Below are 17,370 nucleotides of genomic sequence, written 5' to 3'. Positions count from 1 at the left end.
AGAAAGAAACTTGCCACGTTTATTCATCTTTCTGGGAATCCCCGAGTGAGTGGAAATTCTGTAAGAGAACAACTTTGTATTTTAAATCTGGTTATTATTCCTATTGTTATTGCTTTTGGTTTTTGTTCTTTAGTGTGTTTGGGTTTTGGTAATTTGGGGGCCTGATCTTTATTCCTGCCATTGCTACCTGGCGGAAGGGGGTAGGTTTGGGAGCCCTGGGATTCACAAAACTGATTTGGCCTCCAGCACTCGCAGGTGCCAGGCCATCAGCGATGTGGCCACAGCTTGCCTATCGCTTATGGGGGGGAAAAGAAGGCAATGTGCATTGTTGAATGACAAAGGAAATGGGGCGGAAAATTAAAGAATCTTTCTACAATGGTGGTGGGGAAGCCGGCACCCTACAGCCGTGATGTGAAATCCAAAGAGGGCAGGGACCATGGCTCCAGGACTATTTCTACCCTCTCCCCCCCACCCCCATCCCCAAAGTTGTCGCCTATGTAGATTGTCCTCCATCAGGGCCACCTAGGGATTGAGAGGCGGGCGCTTTGAGAAAAACTGGCTATAGTATTTTATTGGCGAAAGGGAAAAAAGAAGATGAAAGAATGATTCCAACTTGCTCCTCCCAGATATTGCCTCTGGACCTGAGTCGTGAACAGCTCCGTATATAAATACAGGTATTTTTTAAAACCTGTCGTGACTTTATTTTTTGTGCCCGAACTTGACATTGTGTTTGCAGGATTGCGGTGCTCCCGTGGAAATGAATAAACCACCAGCCGGCAGCTTGGAGGCGGCGGCGGCACCGGGTCACCTGGATGGCCCCTGCGCGCCTAGGACCAGCCCCGAGCAGGAGCTACCAGCCGCGGCCGCGCCGCCGCCCCGCGTGCCCAGGTCCGCTTCCACCGGCGCCCAAACTTACCAGTCCCCGGACGCACGAGCCTGCGAGGCCGAGCGGCTGGGAATAGGGGCTTGCAAACTCAGTGGCCCGCGGGCACCAGCGGCCTCAGCGGCGCTGCGGGACTTGAGCGAGGCGCAGGGCTCGCAGGCCTCCGCTCCGGCCGGGGGTGCGGGGCCTGGCAACGCGCTGCACTGTAAGATCCCCGCTCTGCGCGGCCCGGAGGGAGAGGCCAACGTGAGTGTGGGCAAGGGTACCCTGGAGCGGAACAATACGCCGTCCGTGGGCTGGGTGAACATGAGCCGGAGCACCGTGGTGTTGGGCACGGATGGAATCACTTCCGTGCTCCCGGGCAGCGTGGCCAGCGCTGTCCCCCAGGTAAGCCGGCTTCGCTGAGCCCGCGCCGCCTCCTGCCCTACCGCCGCGCTCGGCGAGCCGGCCCGCGGCGGGTGCACGTGTGCTGATGGGGAGACGATTGGCAGTGCCAGGTGGTGGGAGGAAGCTTTGGGGCTTTGGAAGCTCGCACTGTGCTGGGGTCGCCAGGTTACGGCTGCGCAAATACTTGCAGGTTGCAGTGATCCAGCCAGAGGGGTGGAGGCCTTAGGAGCTGCCCCCCTAAGTGCCTCTTCTGACATTGGGGACAGACACTAGGAATCCAAGTGTTGACACATTAAGCAATGGAGGCAGATAGATCCTCTCTATGCAGGCACGAATCTTGCTGTCAGTGATTCGGTCTTTAATTCATTAATTGATTAAAATACAAACGGGGAAGAAAGCCTGGGGATGGCGCAGGGGCGTGGGGTGGTGGGGACACAGTAGTTTTCAGTGCTGTACCCCTTGATGCTGAGTTCCCAGTTGGCAGTTGAGAATTCATTTGATGAAAAATCAGCCTGCTGGAGGTGACTGAAGCTTAACTTCAGAACCCTGTCACTTGCATAGGTCCTCCAAAACCTTGTACCCAATTTTGTTGTCTTTTTTTTTCCCTTAAAGAGAGTGCCACTCAATTGTATATGTTTCTCAGGTCCCACACACCTAAGGCCATCTCTGTATTTGGTCCTAGTTTCCCTGTCAACCACCTACATGAGACATTTACAGAGCTAATCTCCATCCTGGGTTAGGGATGAGGTGGCCCTTCCTGGTACCAGAAACTCCTGGTAGTCTTGGTGACTCCGTTTATGTAGGCCTTTGTCTTCTGTGTCCCTCCCGATGGATACCCCCCACATCAATGTGCCCCATTTCTGATCTCTTTTCCTCTGTGTGGTTCACCCACTGCATCCCTAGTCTGCCTTCCGCCAGCTCCCACACCTTAGGCCTCTCCATGAGTCAGGACCTGTGCCAGGACACCTGGGGGTGTGGGAGTCAGTGTTTACCTGGACTTCTGTCTCTGAATCCCTCTTGTGCACGTGTGTGCGCAGGCACACACACATACAGCAGGACATCAGCTGCTGGAATAAGTAGAAAGAAATAAAGCACAAACAGGCATTCCTGGCTGCCCTTGCCCTGGGGGTGTGGGTGGTGTGTGTGTGTGTGTGTGTGTGTGTGTGTGTGTGTGTGTGTGTGTGTGTGAGTGCCTGGGTCAGTGGTCTGTGTGAAGTAACTGCCTCTGAGATTATGTGCCCAACAGTGTCACCAAGGTAAAGGCAGAAGAGTTTTGTGTGTGTGTGTGTTTCCCCCCCAAGTCCCTTGCTTAGCCTCTGCATTGCGGCAAAAGGAATTGAACCTCCCACCCTTCTCAGCCCTACACAGATTGGAGGGAGGGTTCAGGGGGCTAAAGGGTCTCCACTGGGTGCCTGAGCTAGGGGATGAGCATAAGGCCCAAGGGATCTGGCCTTGAAGCAGCCTATTTCCAGCCCAGGGCATCTTTCAGATTCGGGTCTTTCAGATACCTGGCTTCTCCCTCCCCAAGCCAGCCTGCACGCCCAGTGGCTGCATTCTCCTCCAGGGCCCTCAGTCCAGGTGACTGCCCTAGGAGGCAGAGGAGATTGGAGAGCTGGATGCTGGGCAGTGGCATGTGCCCCTGGAAGTGTTGCTTTGTGTCCAGTTCTCCTGAATACACTCAAACTCATCAGAGGTAACCTCATCCTGAGATCTCTCTACATTCCAGCACCAGCTACTGCCCCAAGCTTGGAGAAGGGCGCCCCAAAGATTCACAGAGGTGTTTCAGGACACAGTTACCCTAAACCCCTCCTTTTGCACATAGGGACACGGAGGCTCAGAGAGAGCAAGTGGTCTGCCTGGGGTGACCCAGCTGGTTAGTAGGATGCTTAGTCTGCAATGGGAGGTTGAGGAATTCACATTGTCTATCATCCCTTCTTCCACCCCGACTCTCCTTCCTGCCCATCTCCCTTGCCCCAGAGCTATAGGGTGTCCCCTTAAAATGAGCTGACCAGACAGGCTCTGCCTGTGGGCCTTGGCAGAGAAAGTGAGTCAGGGGCTCCGGCTGGCTTCAGGCATTGCAGCTATCTTTCTGGTCTTGGCACAGAGCCCAGAGGAGGACAGGGCTAAGGTGCACTGTGGGTCTTATTGGGGGTGGTGGTGGCTGATCAGGGACCTGCTTGCTGGGGACTCTAGGCATGATGTTGGGGCCTGCTTGCCAAATGAATTATTGGTGAGGGATCGGGGTTGGAAGGGCCTGCTTGCAACCCATCTACTGGTTCAAGGTTAGGGGTGTGCTGCTTGCTGATGTACCCTGACTGCAGGGTTTGGGAAGGAAGCGTCTAGAGGTTTTTCAAGGTGGATCTTCAGTCAGAATAGGAGCCCTGCTTGCTGTGAGACCCTTGGTGTAGGGTTGAGGGTTGAGGGCTCTGCTTGCGGATGCATCCTTGGTTGAAAAGTGGGGCCTGCTTGTGGGAAGGACCCTCCTGGTGGGGAGGCTTGGAATGGGGCCTGCCTGCAACAGCCCTGGGGCTGCTCTCCGACCATGTGCTTTTCCGCCCCCAGGAGGACGAGCACGGGGATGAGAATAAGGCCCGAGGGAACTGGTCCAGCAAACTGGACTTCATCCTGTCCATGGTGGGGTATGCAGTGGGGCTGGGCAATGTCTGGAGGTTTCCCTACCTGGCCTTCCAGAACGGGGGAGGTATGGCTTTTCTGCTCTTTGCACCTGTGTCAGGGTGGGAGGGCTATAGAGGGTTGGGGGGGACTTGGAGGTGGGGAGGTGGCAGGGTCCGGAGGAGAGGCTCCAGGTAGCCCCCTCACATTCCAGCCCCAATGATCAGAGGTACTAGATGCTTTGATCACGAGATGGGACTCAGGGAAGGGGTGGGGCCAGTGATTCTCCACTGACCTAGTATGAGTGGGGGTGTGGAGACTGGCGGGGAGGAGGGGCGGCGAGCGGGGCACACCCGGAGGGATCCTGAGGCAAGTGGGCATTGAGGAAGAGGTGTTCAGACTGGACTTTAGCCATCAAGTACTCAGGAAACAGCCGCCTTCCGAGTTCTAAAATGAATTTGGTGGCAGTAGCTGCGCATTCCTGGGACCCCCAATTAGGGGCGTTTTCAGCTATTAACCTGGTGTTGGGACACGGGGTTCAGGCCGAGCAGAGTGCAGGAGGCCTGAAATGTGGGGGGCTTCAAACTGGGGGAGCGACTGAGGAGGTCCGCGTGGGGAGTCCATGGGTGGATGCAAAACCTCCCAAGAGCACTCAGAGATACACCGTTTGGGGCTCCACGCAGGACATAGTTTAACTTCTGCACAATTGTTGAGCATAAACGGTTTTCGTTTCGTGCGTTCTAACTGGGTGCACGAACCTGTTTAGGGAGGAAAGCGTTTCCGAGATGCTGAAGGTGCCTGTTGAGACTGCCAGGGCGGTTGGTTCCCTTTGTCCTTTTTCTGGACCTGCTGAGGAGAGGAGGGACCCCACACATCCGGGATCCCCTTTGATTGCCCTTCTCCTTCTCGGGCAGCTCCCCCCCTTTTTTTAATTAGCTAAAGACAAGCAAAGCTGTCCTCTGGGAATAGGCACCCAGAGATCCCCCTACCGCTTCTCCATTAAGCCAAAGGGACAGGGTCAGCTGTTCTTGTTGGCCTCCTGTGTCCGCCTCCGGAGGAGCGGCACTGCAGCACAGCGCTCAACAAGCAGGGGCCTCCCGGGGTGAGATTGTGCCCCTCCCCAGTTCCAAATTAGCATTCACGTGTAAGTGCTTTAGGAGAACCGCAGAACAGAGCGTCTACAACTAGGGGTCGCCTGGAACGCTGGGACGGGGACGTGTGCGGGCCACGCGCCCCTCTAGGTGCCCCCTACGGAAGCTTCGGCGGGGTTTCCGCAGGGAGCCCCCCAGATGGAGTGCGGGAAGTGGGCCGGAGGAGCTAGCTTTGGGTCGCAGAGAGGGCAGCTCCTCCCGCGAAGACTAAGAGCCAGGAAGGGCGTTCGGCGGGAGAAATCTTCCCGCGGGCTGGCGGGGAGCTGCGCAGTGCGGGGTTCCCTCTCCGGCTGGGCGGCGCAGCCAGGCGCGGAGAGGGGGCGGCCGCAGGTTTCCGCACTGCGGCTCTGGGTCCGCAGCCCGCAGCGCGGGGCGGAGAGCTCGCCGCCTCCTCCCCAGGATCTCCAGAGAAACGTTGCACAATCCACGTCTGTCCTGTCAGGAGGAGGAAAAGCCGCCGTCCCACTTGTACTTCTCCGAGAACCGCCTGTTCTGTCAAGGCCCCTAGGCTGCGGGGGAAGTTGTGGGAAGAGTGAGTGAGCAGTCAAACCAGGAAGACAAGATTGGAGCCCAGGCTTCTCTCCTCCCTAAACTGGCTCTGGTCTCTTCCTACCCTCGCTGGTGACAAGAGGCTGGTGACGAGCCTAGGAAGAGACCGCCAGAGAACCCCCAGCAAGCCTGTGGAGGCCTCCCGGGTACTATTGCCCTGGCTGGGCATGGGAGGAGCGGTGATAGAGCGATGAAGGATGAACTAACCTTGACTTCAGAGTAGATAGGCTTCCACACCCCTAAGTGATGCGTGCCTCCAGAGGTCCCTATCAGTATTGTGGGAGGACAGAAGAGCCACTACTTGGAGGGGGAAGGATTTGAGTTGACCTTGAAGGATGGGAGGGAAGTTGAATGTGAGGGAGGTTGTGGCCTGAGAAGGATGAGTATGGGGCGTGAGTAATAGCTGTCTTGCCCAGCAGGCCCCACCTGGTTGGCTGGAGGTGTGCAGGTCACTCAGGTGACTGTGGTGGAGGGTTCGGGAGTGCAGTGTGGCCGGTTTTAGGTCTTCCGATGGCCCAGTGAGTCAAAGACATTGGGTTATTGAATCTTGAAAGTTTGAGGAACTGAAGTGCTATGGTAATGGAATAAAAATTATAAACCACCCCAAAGACCCTAAAACGAACCAACCCACCAGTACACAAACTCTAGGAATGGCGGGAAACGGAAACAAGGACTGCGCTTGCATACTTGTCCGTAATGTTTGGAGGAGGCCTCTTCAGTGCTGAGCAGGGATGTCATAGAGTTCTTCAGAACAGGAGTGTATTCTTCCCTGCACACCACTGGGAAGGAGCCCAGCCCCCAGCCCAGAGGACTGGGCCCCAGGTGGGCCAGAGCTCTGCCTTCATCTCCCCGGAATCTCACTTGCCACTCTCTCTTTCCAAGGTGCTTTCCTCATCCCCTACCTGATGATGCTGGCTCTGGCTGGGCTGCCCATCTTCTTCCTAGAGGTGTCACTGGGCCAGTTTGCCAGCCAGGGGCCAGTGTCTGTGTGGAAGGCCATACCAGCTCTACAAGGTGAGTCCCCTCTGCCTCTCAGCATCCCTAGGCCTTGCCCTGCGCTCTCTCTCTCTCTCTCTCTCTCTCTCTCTCTCTCTCTCTCTCTGGCCACTCAGCCCTGCCCCAGGGAGGGAGACCTTGTGTGGCCAACAGAACTCACTTTATCTTTTCCCTGACTCCACTCTACTTCCTCTCCCCAGCATGGTCCAGGACTTTGCCTTGCTTAATCCCTAGCTGCATAGTCAGTCTCCAGAGCTAGACCTAGGGTTCTCTTCCACTATAAGCTGGATCTAATTGCAAAAGAGAGTCAAGGCTCTGCCTCCCATGCCCCTTTGCCCAACTCTAAGAATGCCAGAGAATTTGGGACGGAGTGTGACCTTGAACTCTTTGCTTCCACAGGCTGTGGCATCGCCATGCTGATCATCTCCGTCCTAATAGCCATATACTACAATGTGATTATTTGCTACACACTTTTCTACCTGTTTGCCTCCTTTGTGTCTGTGCTGCCCTGGGGCTCCTGTAACAACCCCTGGAACACACCGGAATGCAAGGATAAAACCAAACTACTGCTCGGTAAGTCTGGAGAGACCTGCTGTAGCTGTGTGTTTGTTGTCTGAAACAGTCATTATTTCCTTAGCCATCGGGCAACCGAGCACATGGCGTGCATTCCAGGCTCAACAATGTGACCTGTGGGCAAGGAGCTTAAAATAACCAAATACACTAGTTCTAATAGTGAATGAGCTCCTGGCCTAGAACAGGTAAACATTTGGATATTTGGCATAGTAGTGCTTATACGTTGCACTGCTAACTGGAAGGTCAGCAGTTCAAAACCACCTGGTCTCTCTACAGGAGAACTCACTGCCATTGAGTTGATGCTGACTCCTAGAGGACTGGTAGAACTGCCCCTGTGGGCTTCGGAGACTGTAACTCTTTACGGGAGTAGAAAGCCGAATCTTTCTCCTGAGGAGTGGCTGACCCACTATGCCACCAGCACCCATGGGAGAAGCTTTCTACTCCTATAAAGATACACTGTTTCACAAACCCTCAGGAGCAGGTCTACCCTGTCCATAGGGTTGCAATGAGTCAATGGCAGTGAGTGAATTTTGTTAAACATGCAGACTCATAGACCCACCTACTAGTCTGACATCTTAGATCTGGGTGGGCCTGGGAAATGTGCATTTTAATAAGACCCGCAAGCATCGTCCTACTCAAAGGGTGTTCTTCAGGGCAGCGACTGCACCACCTGGATGCTGGTTAGAAATGCAGCAACTCTCCCCCAGCCTTCCTGAGTGAGTCTGCATTTTGTCGAGGTGCCCAGGTGCCTTGGGTCCTGCTGCCACTGAAAAGCAATGATCTGGGTCTTAGACCAAGTCTGCCTGCGGAGCCAGGGAGAATTCCTGAGAAACCATTTCAGACTTGAAACCCATTGGTCCTTCAGGACCTGGGAGTGGTGGTGGGAGCCTGTCAGCCTGCTAACCTATGGAGGACAGGTACGTCGGAAAGGCTTTCCCGTCCACACGGCATTTCTGTGCGGACTGGCTGTGCATGTGCGGTGTCTGCATCTCGTAACTTCTCTCTGGATCTCGAGTTTGTTCGCCTGGGAAAGAGAAATGCAAGTATGATCCTTTACCTGATCTACCTCGCAGAGCTGCTGTAAGGACAAGATGAAACAAGGGGCGCGATAGCAATTGGAAAAGTCTAAAACTGCACAAAAGGAACAGGTGCATAAAGAGCCCGAGGACACGGTGGTGAAGGGTTGAACTGCTCACCTAAAGGTTGGTGGATTGAACCCACCCGCTCATCCAAAGGAGAAAGATGCGGTCGCCTGCTTTCCCAAAGGTTACAGTCTTGGAAACCCTAGGGGGCAGGTCTCACCAGGTCGCTATGAGTTAGAATCAACTCAGTGGCAGTGGATTTGGCTTGGTTTAGTAATAGTCATCTTTGGAGGGCCTGGTCATTTTCTTTTCCCAGGAGTTTTATTGAGATAAAATCCACACTGCACTTTGTGTACACATCTCCACAATCAGTTCTAGTGCCCCTTCTCTCCACCCCGTATTCGTTACTTCGTCTCCAATTCCCCTCAACCTCCCCTCCGTATTCCTGATAAGCGATCACATCAATTACTGCCTCTATACATCCTTCCCTTCTGTGCTTCATAAACTGGGGAACACACCAAAAAGAAAAGAAAGAAAGAGAACAATGTATATATATTTAAAAATTAAAGAAAAAGAAAGAAAAGACTTCCATCAATATTAAAATAAGCCAGAGAGAAAACCTCTGTCGAGAAATATTCAAACCTAGAACAATTCCAGAATGGGCTAAGAGGGAGACCAACTGACCAGGTATCATAGCATGTTCTACCGTAGTTCCATCCACCATAGTCAAGTTTAAAGTAAGCGCTGTCTGATGGTAAGGCTATTCCCATCCCTTCACTGTGGCCAGCAGGGATCTGCCAGAGGCGTCATCTGAGCAGGAAGTCTGCAGATGGATTTTGGGCTCCTACTCCATAGCCTTCGACAAACTGGTGGTTCACAATTCACGATCTGATACTGGATCACGCAGGCTGGTGTGCTTCTTCCACGTGGACTTAGTTGACACTTCACTGAGATAAGCCTGGTCATTTTTATGGGAACTTATAAGCAGGTGGTTTCTGCTTTCTCCAGAGATCTGTTCTTGCTCGTAAGCTAGGCCCATCCTGAGGGCCGCCTTCATGATTATCTCTTAGTGCTGGCCCCAAAAGCCAGCCCCCCCCCCCCCCGAAGCTGCAGAGTCAGAGCATTAGCTGGCTCTGAGTGTGCTAAGACAGAAAGGTGATTCTCACCTCTCATACCTCCAAGGATGCTCACGTGACTAGAGGCTGTAACTCACATGCGCATATTTTTATGCACACTCATCTGCAAACCCGTCCAGCCTCCACCTAGAGACTCTTTCTTTTAAGAGTCAGATCTTTATTCATTTTTTTCTTGACTCTTATTTTATAAAAAAAACTTTTATTATGAATTGGGTGGAAGTTTACAGAGCAGACCCTCTGTTTTCCACTCAACAATTCATACACATTGTGTTGCATATCACTGATTGCCTTCTCCTCATGAATGCATCCCATTCCCGGCCCCTGTGCCCCCTCTTCCCATTCTTCCTTCTTCCCTAACCTTTCTGAACTTTGTCCCGGGCTCAGGGCTGTCCTTTTGGTCTCAAATGGTGGACCATTCTAAGATGTGAGTGTCTTTCTGGTGTCATTGCCCCCTTCTAAACCTAGGAGCCCTGGCAGCTCTGTCAGGTACGCGTTGAACTCAAAGGCACAAGACTGGTCCACACCCACCAGCCACCGCTCTGGAGAAGGCTGAGCCTGCCTGCTCCTGTTGATTCACAAACCTTGGAAACGCACCTTGGGTTCCCCGTGAGTCAGCACTGACTGTGTCACAGGCCTGCAGGTTCCCTAGAGAAGTTGTGAATAAGACTGAAAGAGAAAACAAAAGATTGACCCTGATCCATTTAATTCCGGTGTCTGGCACCTGGAAAAGCTCAGCAATGCAGGTGGGGGGAGTCTGCTGGGGCTCCCAGGGGTGTGTGTGGTTAATGAAGGTCTAACTAAGAATAAGGGTCCCATCAATAATCTGGATGTTGGTGAGTTCTTAGGGATTCTCTGCCATGGCTACTGCACGTTGGGGACACCTGAGGGAATAGCAAATCAAAATATACAGAGGCCGCTGGCTGGCCTTCTGAGAACCTAGACATCTGTTTTCTCAGGTTCGTCAGGTGGGACCAAGGGTGAGGACCACTGGGCTGGACTTTGTCCACATCCGTTAATGAGGCTGCTCTCAGCCATCCTTGGAGTGGAGTCCCCCAGCTTTTATGTTTTTGCTCTGCGTTCCCTCTGGGCAAGGTGGTCAGCTCCGCAGAGCTGCTGCCAAGAGGAACTCCACGCAGCAGCTGCCCACAGATCCATAGTGTGCTGCCAGAATGGCTTCCTGAAGGAGCTTGCTGTTGTAGGCAAAGCCCAGTGCCAACGTGTGGGGTCTGGATTAGAGAACTGTCAAGCTCATAGGTCACCCTGGAGCCCTTCTTGTCCTTTCCAGAGGTACTTTGGCAGGAGGTCACTTTCCAAGGAATGGGGCCGTCACCTGGATTAGACCCCACGTGACACGTGCGCCATGGCGGTCAGTGGCCCTTCAGCTGTCCCTGCCAGGCAGAAATGCCACCCTCACCTACTCACAATTCATTGTGCAGCACCTTGTTGTTGGGTGCTGGCTTCCAAAACAAACAAACCAAGGTCACTGTCATCGAGTTGCTACCAACTCACGGTGACCCTGTAGGACAGAGTAGAACTGCTCCTGTGAGTGTCTAAGATTGTAACTGTTTACAGGAGTAGAAAGTCTTGTCTTTCTTTTTCGGAGTGGCTGGTGGTTTTGAACTGCTGACCTTGCGGATTGCTGCCCGATGCATAACCACTACGTCATCAAGGCTCCTGGGTGCTATCTGGCGCCAACTCGTAGAGTGCCTATAAACCACAGAACGACATGCTACCCGGTCGTGTTGTGGCCGCGTTGTCCTCATCTTTGCAGCCGCTGTGTCCTTCCTTCACCTTGAGGATGCCTTTCTTCCTCCTTTTCACTGCCTTTCTTCTTTCCTGAGTATGACGTCCTTGTCCAGAAACCGATCTCTCCTGAGAACATGTCCAGAGCACGGGAGATACAATCTCGCTGTCCTCCCTTCTAAGGAGCACTCTGGGTGTACTTCTTCCATGACGGATGTTTGTTCTTTTGGCAGACCACGGTACTGTCAATATTCTTTGCCAGCACCACAATGCAAAATGCACCCATTCTTCTTCAGTTTTCCTAATTCAATGTCCAACTTTCATATGCATATGAAATGATTGAAAATACCATGGCTTGAGGCAGGTGCACCTGAGGCCTCAAAGTGATGTTCATGCTCTTCAACACTCTACAGAGATCTTGTGCAGCAGATTTACCCCATGCAATGTGTTCTTTGTTTAGTCTCTTAACTGCTGCTTCCATGAGCATTGCTAGTGGATCCAAACAACATTAAACCCTTGACAACTTTATACTTTTCTCCATCGATCACGATGTTACCTATTGGCCCAGCACCTTAGTGGTTAATAACTAGTGCTACTGGCTTTATGGATGCCAGCTCAAAAGACTCAATGCCATCTAGTCGATGCCAACTCATAGAGACTCTGTCAGACAGAGTAGAATTGCCCCTCTGGGTTTCCAAGATTGTAACTGTTCACAGGAGCAGATACCCTGCCTGTGTTCCTGAGTCGTTGGTGGTTTTGAATGGCGGACCTTGTGCATTGCAGTCCAACCAGGTGTAATCACCACACCAACAGGGCTCTGCTGTTTTCCAAGCACTGTGTTAATCCCTTTTATACATGTTACCAGTGTGAAGACATGTAACAGGCTTGCATGTGGGTTCTGTGGTTACCTCCATTTTCCATCGCATGGATGAGAAAGCAAGATGGAAGGTCATAGCTGAGTGATAGTCCCGGGGATCTAAGCACAAGTCTGCCTGTCTCCCAAGGCCATGATCATAATCACTAAGCTAAAAGCTTCCCATTTACTAGGCAGATTCATAAACACTTTCCTTTATGCTTTACTACGAACTTGTGCGTCCCAAAGGGCATGGTCACTCTTTTGCTGGTGATGAAGTAGACCCGGAGGCTCATTTGTAAGTTCCCGGGCAGAGCCAGAAGTGGGCCTCTGGGTCCCTGAGTCCCTGTGAAGGGCTCTGAGTTCAGCAGACTCAATTCCTCCAGTTCCAGCAGAGTGCAATCGGTCTGGTGGTCCCTGACTGATATCCGTGTTGAGATTATGTTAAGTAACGCAAAAACTGGCTTTCCGTGTATCTATAGGGGGGAAATCAAAGATACAGGTTCTTTTCAGCCATATGTACAGTCTTGCGAAATAGCCTAATCATTTAAATATTTGAAAAAATGTCAATAACTCTTGAAGAGGAAGTGTTGGTGCCCCCTCAGACGGAGCGCTATCCGTCATTAAAAGCGAATGTTCGTGTTTAGGTGCCAAAGGGCAGGACATTTATTTATCCTGTGCAAATAAAGAGGTAGGGTTTTAAAACAAATTGGCCAAAAAATCCTCACCATTTCCTGTCAAATATAAAAAGACATATGCCCCCTTATACTGCAATTTTATCTTTATCTATGTATGCATGGGTAGAAAACCTAGGAAGGTAATACACAAAGTGTTAACAATAGTAGATTTGGGGCCATTTTATTTATTTTCTACATCATTGGTAGGGACATGGATTTATTTTATAATCAGAAGAAAAAGAACAAAAACAAACCAGATGTCATTAAATAGATTCTGATGCACAATGATCCCATGCATGTCAGAGTAAAACTCTTTCCGAGGATGTCCGACGGCTGATTTATTTGGAATCAGATTGCCAGCCCTTTCTTCTTAGGCACACCAAACCTCCAACTTCTCTGTTAGCAGCCATGCATGCTAACAACTTGTACTACCCAAGGATATGTGCAGATGCGTGTGTGCTTGAAATAATTCAAGGAAAAATCCCATGAGTTTTAATTACCAGTTTTCTACAAGCCTTTTGAAGCCCCTCCACATACTCGTATATCTATTGGTCACTTTGAGTTGGGGTCGACTTGATAGTGTTGGCCTGCGTTTGCGGGGTATCTAGCTCTCTCTGTCTGAGGAGAAGTCAGAAAGCATTGTTACCAGAGTTTTGGTTCATAGATGCACGGATAAGTGGACGGCTGCGCACCGGGTCTCCCAGTAAAACACTTGTCTTCGACTCCTCAGGGTGCCTTCGAAAAAGGGTCCAATCAAAATAGTGCTTTCTGAGGGGCCCCGCTGGGCTAGTGACATTCAAGGCAGAGAGGTCAGCTCAGAAGATTGTGGTGGCTGGTCTTTGGGGTTCCCAAAGGCTAATCTTGGCAAAGTTTCTCGAAGGGCACGGAAATTGTGTTGCTTTTATGTGTTGTCAGAGTTTGGAGAAAAAGAGATGTCTGAACAGGGCTGCAAGGTGGGTGGGATAAGGGTTCCTAATGAAATTCCTGTCCTGATAGAAACAACATCCCTCAGGGTCATGTTCCTGAGCTTTTTTCCACTAACGTAGTTTGCGATTTTCTTAAAACGTCTTCGCATAAGGCCCGTGATCGTCCCGTGTCCTCCAAGAAACGTCACGTGGATCGTCCAGGACATCCTCCCAGCCATTGTTATGTTTTAGCCATTGCTGCTCCCACTGTGTCTGTCCGTCCAGCTCTGCAAAGGCCTTCCTCTATGACAAGGCTGCTTTCCTCGACACGCGCACACTCTGAGCGGTCATTCCTACCCTTTAGCTGTAACAGCACACAAACAAGCAGGTTGGAAAACACAGTAAACTGTAAATACTTTCTGAAAAGTTAGGCACCATGCGGCGGGTGGAGTCAGACCACTGCCCTTCCAGTCAGCAGTGGAGCGCTTAATCACTGCACCACGGGCTGCTACATATGTGTGTGTGTGTGTAGGTATGTGCACACGTAGATGTATATTAAACACTTTAAGGCAAGTTATTGCGTGGAGCATCCAGGGTAGGGCTACAAGAGGCTGAGGAGAAAGCCCGGGCGTGGCCCTGCGGAATTTCCAGTCTGGCTTGTGATTCAGGAAACATGAAAGGCTGAGCGACGCTATTACACAGCTAAGCTCCTGTTTGGTGCGAACCATGCTATCTCTCCATGACACTCTGAGCAGGGAGGGAGAAAGGGCATTCTTCACTCTGATTATTCCCTGGGAGTGAGCAGATAGCCAGGGTACATCTCATCTCTTTCTTCGTCCGTGATTTGAAAAAAAGAGAAAAGGTTTCATTGTGTTTCTTCAAAATCGAGGCGTCGCTCTTCATTTTCATTCTGCGCAGCCCTGCATCTTTCTTCAGCGCTAATTGAACACGAGTGTGCGTGAGTCACTCAGGGCTCCACGCTGTCCTGTGTGGAGCGCTGGTCCTTTGGGCCTGCGGTGGCTTAGAAAAGATGATGGTGACGTGACTTGAAGCTATGTTAATGGCTTTATAACGCCACTGCTCTTCCGGACACGTCAGAGTCCAGCCATTGCATGTCTTCAGGTTCTTTCCCCAGTGGGCACGGTTTAAACCAAATCCACCGCCCTCCAGTAGCTTCTGACTCATAATGACCTCAGGTAGGATTTCTAGGATTGTAAATCTCCACGAGAACAGACAGCCTCATCTTTCCCAGTGGAGTGGCTGGTGGGTTTGAACCTCTGGCTCTGCTACAGGTCCAAGTTGAGTTTGCTACAGATTTCTGGGATGCAGGGTGTCAAGGAGACTGCCTTACTTAGGGCGACCAGCTATCTATTATGGGGACGACTCATTTGCATCCTGCCACGTGACGGCCAAAGACTGTGTTGTGACATAAGGAGCTAGCTGAGCCACTTAAAACGGGAACAACTTAAATACTGTTTCTATTTTGGGGCTGGCTTACTTTTCATTAGAACTTTAATTAAATGCTTCCTTTTCTCCATGGCCTTTCATGTGCTCTCATTTATTAATAATTGCCGAGTAAAGTGAATCCCATTCCAACAGCTCCCAATTTAGCGCGATCATTATCGTTCTTTGTTCAGGGTTGCTGGGCCGCAGAGCCCTGATGGGAAGGCCCCGTTAGTCTTGCGGTGGAGACCAGAAGGCCGTGGGCGCGGGGAAGCACGCTTCTGCCTCCCAGTGGTGGGCGAGGTGATTGCAGGAGGCACGTAGGCGCGTTTGCGCGCCACTGCAGTGCAGCAGCAGGCGGTGACCTTGCCACAGCGTGGTGCGCGGGGATGCTAGGATGCTGAGAGCCAGGCTGCCCTCTAGGGAGAACGCCTGCCAGTTTCACCTGGGCAGTTTGGGAAGCAAGCGATTTGTCGTTTGTGTGTGATTGATCTCTGTGGACATGAAGGACGGACGTGGTTTGTTTGGCAAGAGGGTGAGAGATGAAGGGGGTAACCATTGCTTCCTCAGCCACTATGGGAACCCTGTGTTTGACTCAAACTTATTGCCATCCAGTTGATTCCTATAGGGCAGGGTTTCCAAGACACTCACTCCAGCAGATCGCGGCTAGTGGTGCACACTGTAGATGTCCAGTTCGCAGCAAGAAGTTACTGCACTCTGCTCACAGGGCACCTGGTAAAGCCGGCTGAAATGGCCAGACCGACTTCTGCTTCTTCTTTCTTAAACCAAAGGATTTTCAACTGGATTTCCTGAGATAAACATTGTCCCACACAGTGCCTGATGCACAAAGACTAACCAGGTTAATTACGACCCCCCACCCCAGTCCTCACCTAGCCAGACATTGGCACCCTCTGCACTATGGGCATTTTGATTTGGGTACTTCTCTGCAGTGGGGCTGCAGTGCACACTGTAGGGTGTTTAGATGCCAGTAGCCCATCCACATGTCCTCTGGGGGGCAAACTGCCCCCTCTCTGAGAACTGCTGTGCTAGGTCCCTGGTCAGGCTCCCAGGACCTCCACTCACCCTTGTGAGCCTGGTAACCAGAGACGCTGGTGTCTTAGGGAGTCACTGTAAGTCGGCCCCAGTGCCAGTCATGGGGACAGCAGACTCATTAGTCAGCCTTCTGGGGAAGCAGCCTTGTGGAAGGTTTGCTCCTCTCTGCCTGAAGTCCTTTCTGTGTCCTTAAGAGCACAGCTCGGGCTTCAGCAGGGTGTGCACTGGAACCCAGATCTGGCTGTTCCTTTGCTGGGCAACCGTGGCAGAGTTTCTTACCCTCTCGAAGCCCGTTTCTTTATTCTGAAAACAGAAGGCATGGTACAGAGGTCACCCTTGTGGGCATGTGTGAGGACGAGGGGCAAGTGTGTGTGTGAAGTGCTTGGCACAGTGCCCACAGCCACACTGGCAGTGCTCAGTGGATGGGAACCCTTGTGCAGGTGCTGGGGCACCGAGACCAGAAACATCAGTCGGTGGTCCTCAGGCACCCCGGGGGTGGAGTGGTGATGCACTGGGCTGCCAACTGCAAGGCCAGCTGTTCGAAGCTACCAGCCTTTCCTCTGGAGAAAGATGAGACTTTCCACTCCCCTAAAGAGTTACAGCCTTGGAAACCCACAGGGAAGTTCTACCCTGTCCTATAGGGTCACTATGAGTCGGAATTGATCCCTAACCTCACTGAGTGAGGACCAGTCAAGCCAACCCACTCTGTCAAGTTGATTCTGACTCCTAGGGGCCCTCTATGGGGATTCTGAGGCTGCACATCCTTCAAGGGAGCAGATAGCTGCATCTTTGTCCAGAGGAGCGGCTGGCTGGTGGGTTTGAACTGTTGGCCTTGTGCATAGCTGTCCGACGTTTACTGACAGCATTGCTGAGGTTTCTACTGAGTGACTGCTTTTCCAAAATTACTCTTCAGTATTTTGGCTTCAATAAAACCCATAGTATTTATGACGAGCAATCATTTGTACAGATAATCATGACTTGTTGGCATTTGGATGACCCTGGGGGCTCTGGTGGCGCAGTGGGTTAAGCACTGGGCGGCTAATGACAAGGTCAGCAGTTTGAAACCACCAACTGCTCCATGGGAGAAAGATGGGGCTTTTTATGTCCCCGAAGAGTGACAGTTTTGGAGGCCCATGGGGGCAGTTCTACCCTGTCCACTAGCATTGCGGCTGCTGTAAGTCCGGATCACCTCGCCGGCAGTGAGTTCTGAGTTTGAGGAGCCTGTTCTGGGGCGTCTCGTGAATTCAGCCAGCTGGCCACGGAAAGGCTGGTCGTTTGAGTCATCCAGAGGAGAAAGGCCTGGCGATCTATTTCTGAAAATCGGCC

The 17,370-nt window shown here is 52.0% G+C and overlaps 1 protein-coding gene across 1 annotated transcript in view; it reads left to right on the top strand.

The window, feature by feature from the left end:
- Nucleotides 1-757: 757 nt before the first annotated feature.
- The window catches only part of SLC6A5 (solute carrier family 6 member 5), a 58,089-nt gene continuing 41,476 nt past the window's right edge, over nucleotides 758-17,370 (top strand). The window contains exons 1-4 of the mRNA XM_075548407.1: nucleotides 758-1,270; nucleotides 3,833-3,971; nucleotides 6,466-6,597; nucleotides 6,979-7,152. Of these exons, the coding sequence (XP_075404522.1) occupies nucleotides 758-1,270; nucleotides 3,833-3,971; nucleotides 6,466-6,597; nucleotides 6,979-7,152 (958 nt within the window). The remainder of the gene's footprint in view (nucleotides 1,271-3,832; nucleotides 3,972-6,465; nucleotides 6,598-6,978; nucleotides 7,153-17,370) is intronic.

Source organism: Tenrec ecaudatus, chromosome 4 (assembly GCF_050624435.1).
Source record: "Tenrec ecaudatus isolate mTenEca1 chromosome 4, mTenEca1.hap1, whole genome shotgun sequence".
Lineage (NCBI taxonomy): Eukaryota > Metazoa > Chordata > Mammalia > Afrosoricida > Tenrecidae > Tenrec > Tenrec ecaudatus.
This window is presented reverse-complemented; position numbering and strand designations above follow the sequence as displayed.